Source organism: Musa acuminata, chromosome BXJ1-7 (genome assembly GCF_036884655.1).
Source record: "Musa acuminata AAA Group cultivar baxijiao chromosome BXJ1-7, Cavendish_Baxijiao_AAA, whole genome shotgun sequence".
NCBI lineage: Eukaryota > Viridiplantae > Streptophyta > Magnoliopsida > Zingiberales > Musaceae > Musa > Musa acuminata.
In genome coordinates, this window is record NC_088333.1 from 8225957 (window position 1) to 8235000 (window position 9044).

Below are 9044 nucleotides of genomic sequence, written 5' to 3' on the forward strand. Positions count from 1 at the left end.
TGACTCGTATCATATTGATTACATTTCATGACCCGCTAATCCACCTACCCCTATATTTCATGAAAGGCCAAAAAGCCACTTCATAATCTGGCCTTTTTTGATGGCATGATCACAATCTTCACATGTACATGCATGCATGACATGACACGGCCAGGTAATTAAAGATCCGAGGATTAATTATTTGGTATTTGGGGGAACAGTATCCAAAGGCGTATTTTTGTCTCTTTCCGTGTGGGCCATTTGGGCCGCTTTCCACGGCTTTCTTACGTGCCCGTAAATAGCAGAAGCTTTAGGGGTATTTTGGTATCCCCAAGTCCTATAAGTAGCGCTGCCTGCGGTGACTCGTATGCCTTTATCGGATTCGGAGCCAGAGTCCTCCGCGGAGTCCGATATCGGCCGCCTCTCTCCTCCTGCTCCGGTCGACCGGAACACGGACCCGGGGTGACCGCAGGGTTCTCGATCTCCGGCGGGGATCGCGGGGCAGTGAGTAGAAGGGTTTGGCCTGTTGGGAAGGTGAAGGAGGGAGGAGATATGGAGCTCAAGTGGGGGAGCGGACGGCTGTGGGCGGCGGCGCTGGTCGCGCTCGCGGCGGTTGCGGTGGTGGCGGCGGATCGTGGGCTGAGGCCCGAGGCGGCGGGAGCTGAGGCCGTCGAGGCGGAAGAGGTCGGGGTGTCGGATTACGTGCTCAAGGTGGTGAATTTCCTGTGGCGGCCCGATGAGTCTTCCTACCAACACGTTTGGCCGGTAAAGATGCCTTAAGCTTGTTTCCCAACTTTACGGTTCCTTTTTGGTCGTCTTTCCGTTTGCATTTTTGTTTATTTTGATTAAAATGTTCTCTCTTTTTCTTCTGTTGGAAGTCTATGAAATTTGGGTGGGAAATCGTCGTCGGAACGATCATTGGGTTCTTGGGATCGGCGTTCGGAAGCGTCGGAGGCGTCGGCGGGGGTGGGATTTATGTTCCTATGCTCACCCTCATCATTGGATTCGACGCCAAGTCTTCCACTGCCATATCAAAATGTGAGATCATATAGAGATCGATATAAATGAAGCATAGTAAACAACATTTCACTCTATACTGTCAGGATGCTTTCTGTTTGTGTGGCAGATGTGTCTTTGTCCTGACTGTGTTCTTGTTTCTGCTTCATGCTTTGTGCTTGTAATCACTGCATTAGTTCATATTGCTGAAGTATTAGTGTAAATTTGGCACAGGTATGATCATGGGCGCGGCGGGATCGACAGTTTGGTACAACCTTAAGCTCAGGCATCCAACTCTGGATATGCCCATCATCGATTACGATCTAGCGTTGCTTTTCCAACCGATGCTCATGCTGGGGATCAGTATTGGAGTCGCGTTCAATGTCATCTTTGCTGATTGGATGGTCACAGTTCTTCTAATCATCCTCTTCATAGGTAACCGAGTCATTTCTTGTCCTTATCTTTGTGATTCGGTTCGTAGAAAGACTGTTTGGTTGAGAGATTTATGTCCTATGGTCACTGAACAGGTACATCAACTAAGGCATTCTTGAAGGGTGTAGAGACATGGAAGAAGGAGACGATAATGAAGAAGGTGTTTTTCTGTTTGTAGATCATTTTAAAATTGAAATGTTGATCCTAATTCAATTATATCATGCTTACCTGATCTTATGTTTCTGAATTTTAGGAAGCAGCGATGCTTAAGGAGTCAAACGGTACGCTGATTAATTATCTGTTGAAGTATACAAAGTTTATCGGAACTAATTGCTCATCAATGTCATGTCATGCAGGAAGGGATGAAATAGAATACAAAGCTCTGCCATCTGGTCCTGGGGGTGCATCAAAGAAGGCTCTACGAAAAGAGGTTGGTAGGAATCAACTCCAACTCCTTTTCGGTGGCAGAATATCTAACAGGGGATTAACATAATCAGACAAATGTTGCAGGCCCCAATCACCGAAAATGTCTACTGGAAGAAGCTTGGTCTTCTTTCTTTTGTGTGGATCTCATTCCTTATCCTACAGGTTTTGAAGGTGAGTAATATGTTCTGAAGCATATAATCAAGTCCATGATGTTACAAAATGATCGATTAGTGACACGCCTTGTTTCCATCTCTTTCCAGCAAAACTACACATCGACCTGTTCCCTATGGTATTGGATTCTGAACTTGCTTCAGGTGCAGTCCTATGCTCTTGTCATACAATGACTTCTTACTTAGATTAGTAATCCATAGATGAATTCTGTAGTTACATCTAATATGTTGAGATTTCTGCAGGTCCCTGTATCTTTGGGAGTATCAGGTTATGAAGCTGTTAGTTTATACAGAGGAAAGAGAATTATCTCATCAAAGGGACTGGAAGGGACAGACTTTACAGTCATTCAACTTGTTTTCTACTGCCTCATCGGTGTCCTCGCTGGTGTAGTTGGAGGCCTCCTTGGCCTTGGAGGAGGGTTTATTTTGGGCCCTGTCTTCTTGGAGCTTGGTGTTCCACCGCAGGTGTGTGCATCTAGTACTCTTTTTCTGGCTCCAGTCAAATTTCAACTTCGCTTGTAGTTCTTGATCTCACTTTTGACAATGTAGAGAACACACTGCTCTGGAGGTCCTTTTCAATAGAATGCAATGCTATGTCTATGATAGATTAACATAATTCCCGATTAGGATCAAGAGCCATGAGATAATCTCTTGTAGAATCAGATAGGATTCTTCTTTCTTTGGATATTTTGGGTGAATTCCAATTTGTTGTAATAATTCATGATGTGCAAATGTGGATCTCACTGTTTCTGAATTAACATACTTGCATCTTATTCAAGCACAACTTAATCAAAAAGTCTTTCTCCAGGTCTCGAGTGCTACAGCAACTTTCGCGATGACATTTTCTTCGTCCATGTCTGTTGTAGAATACTACCTCCTGAAGCGTTTTCCCATCCCTTACGGTAATGTTCTTCACCTGTCGATTACTTTCTGCATGTGAAATGAACCAGTACCTCGAGTTCATCGCACAGCAATTCACTCTGTTTGCTTCTTTCACTTGCATTAAGGCGTACTTAATCCTTATGTCTCTCGTAACTGGGCAGCATTGTATTTTGTGTCTGTGGCATTGGTGGCTGCCTTTGTCGGCCAGCATTTGGTTAAGAGGCTGATCGAAATACTGGGTAGAGCTTCTCTGATCATCTTCATCCTTGCCTCGACAATTTTTATTAGTGCAATCTCATTGGGTAAGGCAAAAATCTCTCATCGTTTATCTGAATCATTTTTTTGGATACGAACAAAGATGATCATAGCATCGTGCTTTCTGCTCTCTTGGTACTAAAAGCATGTCTTCTAATACTTAACAGGTGGAGTTGGCATTTCGAACATGGTTCAAAAGATCCAGCATCACGAGTACATGGGGTTTGAGAATCTCTGCAAGTATGAAGCATAGCATCAAGATCTTACGTCCAAATACTCGGTTAATCGGGGGGCAGAAGAGATTACCCTGCAGTGCTCTTCCACCAATTTATCGATGCTTGCATTCAATAAAGCTCTTGAAAATACACTATTTTGTAGCATGTTTTCGGATGTCCTCTTCAGTAAGATGTTGAGCAACAGTCACCAATTCGAAGATGTCTTTTGTGCTGTAACAAAGTAGCCATAGGATGGTGATCTGCAAAATTTATTCTTAATCCCATTTTTGCATGTGATTAGATTCTCAACTCACATCTGTTGTTGTCATTTTCTTTGGAATCTGATCATCTATTTACACCATTCCTGCTTACTTATTGCTTCCTATGAGTTTGGTCCCAATCTCAGATGTCCAAAGTTGCACATACCATTTACAAGTGTGACTAGGAAAGATTCTTGCAAGGAAGAGATAAACTGTGTGCCATGTTGATCCATGTCAGACTGAAATATAATCCAACAATGGGTACTGCTGCACTTTCTTCATATGGATTGGCACCAACAATAGCAGCTGCTGCTGGTCCTCTTATCAAGCATTTCAAGGACTCATGTTTTCATAACATCTTAGATCTTGCCTCCATTACTATCCGACACACAAGCATAAATGAATTGCTATTCTATCTCACTTTGCAATTTTGATTGTTATTTCGACGTGAACTGATAAGCTAAAGTTAAAGTAGAATGAAATCATTTGATAACTTAGTCGAACGAGAAGTTCTCGAAGTAAAGTTTAATTATTTAATTCTACTTCGGTTGGTTCTTATGGAACTTGCATTGAGAGTACATCTACCAATATCCTATAGATGATTTGATTACCATTTATTTTTTCGACTAAAAAAAAGCTTATAAGGATCTTTTATATTTCTTATATAAGATTCGAGAACATACATAAAAGAAATGATACCTTATATCTCTTACGTAAGATTAAGTACAGTAATAAGAGAATATATATATATATATATATATATATATATATATATATATATATATATATATATATATATATATATATATATTAGAATGGAAATATGAATAGAGCTTCCTTACCGTTAATACTAGGGCAAATATCTCGATGGGGTGGTATTGTTTCTTGAGTCTATTTAAGACATGATCGACGTAATAAAGAGACTTTTGGATTTCTTAATTGTCCCACACTAAAATTGTGCTCACAGTTTGCTCAATGGTAGCCAAATAGAGGTTTAGAGTTTTGCTCAAGATAGAGGAAGAGAGTTGTGGTAATTGGGCCAGTTGGTGCTTCGGCTCTTCAAATACCTCATAATACTTTTCGATTTATAAAAAGCCCTTTGGGTTCTTTAACGTTCGGAAGAAAGGTATGCACCTATCACCAAATTTGGATGGAAATCGACTTAACATTATTATTCACCTTGTTAACTATTGTACTTCTTTTATTGATCGAGGTGGACACATCTCTAGTATAGCTCGTACCTTTTTAAGGTCTACATCTATTCCTCTCTAGTGAATATAAATCTAATGAATTTTCTCGAGCTAATTTTAAAAAGCACACTTTGATAGATTAAGGCTCATGTCCACCAGATATGAGTTAGCTATTCTACATTTAACTATCATGTCACCTACATATATCTCGATATTCCTTCCGATCTGGTACTTCAACATCTTATTCACAATCCTTTCGTATGTCGCCCTTGCATTTTTCAATCCAAATGGCATGACTCGATAATAATATGTGTCTCAATCTATAATAAAGAAGGTATGTTCTCAATCTTATAGTGTCATCCTTATCTGATTATATCCCAAGAATACATCCATGAAAGTAAAGAGCTCGTAAATTGAGGTAGCATCAACTAGCTAATTGATTCGAGGGTAAGGATAACCGTCCTTCTGACATACTTTGTTGAGATTGGTATAATCAACATATATCATCTAATTTTTATTAGACTTTTTATCTAGTATAACATTAGCAAGCACTATGGGTACTACACCTCTATAATAAACCTAGCAACTTGTCTACTTCATCGCTAATCACCTATTGGCGATCAAGAGCAAACCTGCGAGGCTTTTACTTCACTGATTGAGCATTGGGAGAGATATTCAAATGGTGTTAGGCCACTTTGCATTTATTTCCGGCATGCCTTTATGATTATGCAAACATCTCGATATTCTTCCTGAGAAAAATGATGAGTTGCACTCGCTTCTCCTCGGAAAGTGTTGCCTCGATCTTGACAGCCTAATCGGGATGGTCCTTGTCCAAAGGTGCCTCAATCAGTGATTCTATCGGCTCTGAATATGAGAGGGACTTTATGAAATTTTGAGGGTCCATCGAGGGCACCTTGAGTCGGGCCTTCTTCGGTAGAGAGACCACCGTTAGATAACACTAGCGCGATCCGATGCCAATCTTTGTTGGGAATTTCATCATCATTTGGTATGTCAATAACACCGCCCTTAGCTTATTAAGTATGGGTTAGCCTATGATCGCATTATACATCGAAGGGATATCGACCACTATAAATTTAGTCATCATCATTTTAGAGTAGGGCTTATCCCTAAACATGATGCACAGGCTCATAGTCCTGAGAGGGAGATAGAGTCGCAAGTGAACCCCATCAACGAAGAAGTTATAAGGGTGAGATCGTTAGCCAAAAGCCCAAGTTTTTTAAAAGTGTTAAAGTAGAGGATATCGATGGAGCTACCTATATCAATTATGACCTTCTTCACTTAGGCATTAATCATTCTCACGAAGATTACCAATGCATCATCATGATTTTGGTCGAGATACTCCATACCTTCTTTCTTGAATGTTATTTTTGAGTCATCTTCTGACCTCAGATGTTTTTCGATGATAGCTCAGGCATAAGTTTTGCGACTCAAGGAGTTATCTCCTCGTAAGGAAGGTCCATTGATGATGACTTCAATCTACTTCTCTAGCACCCTTTGAGGTTGAGGTGAAGGTTCACGGTGCCTCTTGGCAAACCTCTCGAGGTGTCCCCAACGAATGAGTTCTTTAATTTGCTCCACCAAATCACTATAGTTCTCTGTGTTATGCCTATAATTGCAGTGGAAGCAGTAATGCTTGAATTTATCCCTCCTCTCTAGTGGTGTCTCTATCGATGAAGGGTCTTTCAAGAGCTCTTTTTTCCTTTATCTATAAAAAGGTTTCAGTTCGAGTCATGTTTAAGGAAGTTGACTCGAACCTTGAGTGAGGCAGCTCGGGTCAATCATTTCTTATTCACGGTGGTGACCTTGGGGTCGAGGCTAATGATAGTCGCTCATGTCTCAACCTTTTATGCATCTCCTTGTGCTTATTTGAGATCGTTGCCTCCGTAACAATATATTAGTTGGCTCTTTAGAGTATATTGAGTACCATCGCCGATGGCTTCCCCACCAATGATAAAAAAAAAAAAAAAAAAGCAAGAGAACTTAAGCCCCCATCTTGAAGGCCTATATCACAAGCGACGGATGGGCTTCCTGTATTCCTCAGATCTTGTTAATAAATCAGGTAATGAAGTTGGAGAGTATTTCTTCCTCTCCTTGCCCAAGTCCAAGAAGCATTATTATCGATGACCTCAAGTATGCATTCCCAAATAAGTAGAGCTCAAACTCCTTTGCGAGCTAAGCAAAGGAGCCGATTGAGAGCATTTTTAAGCAAGTGTATCATTCTCATATCTGAGTCTCTTAGCAATGTCAAGAAGGTGCAGCATATCAAGATGTTTGAGGTACCATACAATGATATTTGGGCGTGAAAGGCAATAGTATACTCTATCAGGTTAGTATTATCATCAAAGGCCTCCAACAATGGTATGCAAAAATTTATCTAGATTGGCTGCTCATTGATGTTTTGAGTGCATGGGGACCGACCCGAGGTGGGATCGACAAGACATTTCCCTCTGCATTATTGGAACTCTCACTGCATCTCTTCTAAGTATTGGTCAATTTGCCATAGTTGAATCCTTAGGGAGTCATCCATCAAATTCACTAATTGGGTCTCAAATACGAGTAGAACAGACTAGTGGTACGGTGATGTGTTGAATTCCATGGTTGGGGGATCGAGGTGCTCCCTCAACCAATAGTTCCATGGGCCATAGACAATGCTAGGATGCTGGCACTGTATCAAGCGGGGGGATCCTGACGGGTGCCGATGCTAGTGGCGGTTGAGGTATAACTTGCGATTGAGATTGTGGCATCACTTTTCGGGCTAGTTGAGGTAGGAGCTAGGCAATAGCTTGCATCATACCTATTAGCGTCCATACTTATTGGGTGAGGTTCAAGAACACCTCGGTAGGGACAAGTAGGTGGCCCGAGGTCATCCTTAGGAGCGAGAGGCTTGGTCATTAAACAGATGCTAGTGTCATGTCGACATTTGCGCTAAAGTGGATGCATCTACATGTGGGAAGGATGACAGTTGCCCCCACCTCCTGAGTAAAAGTGCTATGGTTCAGAGATAGAGCCTCCTCGTTGGAGCGTTCATTAAGAGAATTAACATGCGGATGTTTTTGTGATATTAGGATCTCCTTTTAGCGCAAAAAATGTTAGAAAAATTATTATCAATATTTGAGTCAACTCAACATGGTCCAAAACTAAGGACGTAAGAATGTCCGAGGTGGTAGTTGAGGTAGCTCCAAGGTAGCTACGAGACGTCTCCGAGGTGTCGAGCTCCCGAGGTGCCACATACACTAAGATCGATGTCGAGGGAAATTTTTTGTCCTGATCCCTCTGATGCTCAAGTTCGTGATCGAAGTCTCTTAGTGGGCATAGGCTTTTCTTCAAAAGAAAGCCCTCCAACATAGCGCTAGAAATTAACTTTTATATATAGGTTTGGAAGGGATATTCTATAATCGCTCCAACGTCTTTCACTTGGTGTTTTGTCCATGTGGGCAAAGGGGGGAGATAATCCCAAATGAACTGTTTTGGACTTTTGTCCACACAAATAAATAGGCAGAGGGTGACCTCGACCTTTTTCTTCCATAATAATTTTTTTATGACAATCATCTATATGATGATAATTGACCGTTAATACATTTTTTATCATATTTGAAAAGTATAAAAGCTTACACATCCCCATATATATTTACTAGATAGATAGATATAAAGTTACCTCTCATGCAATGTGTTGAATCTCAGATTTTGATGATGAAGTCAATTGTCATTTGTTTATCTAATCTATATGTTGAGATAAGTGTGTAGGATTAACTACGATGGCAATAAGACATGCAGCAGGTGTTGAGCTGGAGTCAAGACCAAGATCACGTTGGGGGTTTGAGAGTTTATCGAAAGCCCAGACGTTCATCGAAGGTTCTGCGAGAACAATCCACGAAGTCCAGGAGCTTGCCAAAGAAGCTCATCGGAACTCGCCAAGAAGATCATTGCAAAATCCAGGAGTTTGCTAGGAGTCTGCTGGAGCATCACTGAGGGTTCATCGAATGTTCGCCGGAAGCTCGCTAAAAGCTCGCCGGAAGAAGCGATTGACGCACTAGAGCACGATTTGTAGTATTGATGGCTTAATTGTCGTAGTTAGTATGTAGATTAAGTTAGGATTGGAAGGTGATCCTATTAACTTAATCAGGGGCCAATTGGGTCCTTAACAGACCCAAATTGAGCCGAATGGAATAGCCCATTCGGACATAGAATTCTTGGCTGACGGTGGCACCACCCGGGAGA

The 9044-nt window shown here is 41.3% G+C and overlaps 1 protein-coding gene across 1 annotated transcript; it reads left to right on the plus strand.

Moving 5' to 3' along the window:
• Positions 1-346: 346 nt before the first annotated feature.
• Positions 347-3668, plus strand: LOC103991359 (sulfite exporter TauE/SafE family protein 3). The gene is made up of 12 exons (XM_009410785.3): positions 347-744; positions 858-1017; positions 1210-1410; positions 1503-1567; positions 1661-1688; positions 1764-1837; positions 1918-2004; positions 2094-2147; positions 2247-2468; positions 2812-2905; positions 3047-3187; positions 3308-3668. The coding sequence occupies exons 1-12, from the start codon at positions 532-534 to the stop codon at positions 3391-3393; spliced, it is 1425 nt and encodes a 474-aa protein (XP_009409060.2). The 5' UTR covers positions 347-531; the 3' UTR covers positions 3394-3668.
• The last annotated feature ends 5376 nt before the right edge of the window (positions 3669-9044 follow it).

Coding starts and splice junctions, on each gene's coding strand:
- LOC103991359 (XM_009410785.3), top strand. CDS start 532: ATGGAGCTCAAGTGGGGGAGCGGACGGCTGTGGGCGGCGGCGCTGGTC. Junction 1,689..1,763: donor GATGCTTAAGGAGTCAAACG/GTACGCTGATTA, acceptor CATGTCATGCAG/GAAGGGATGAAATAGAATAC. Junction 3,188..3,307: donor TATTAGTGCAATCTCATTGG/GTAAGGCAAAAA, acceptor AATACTTAACAG/GTGGAGTTGGCATTTCGAAC.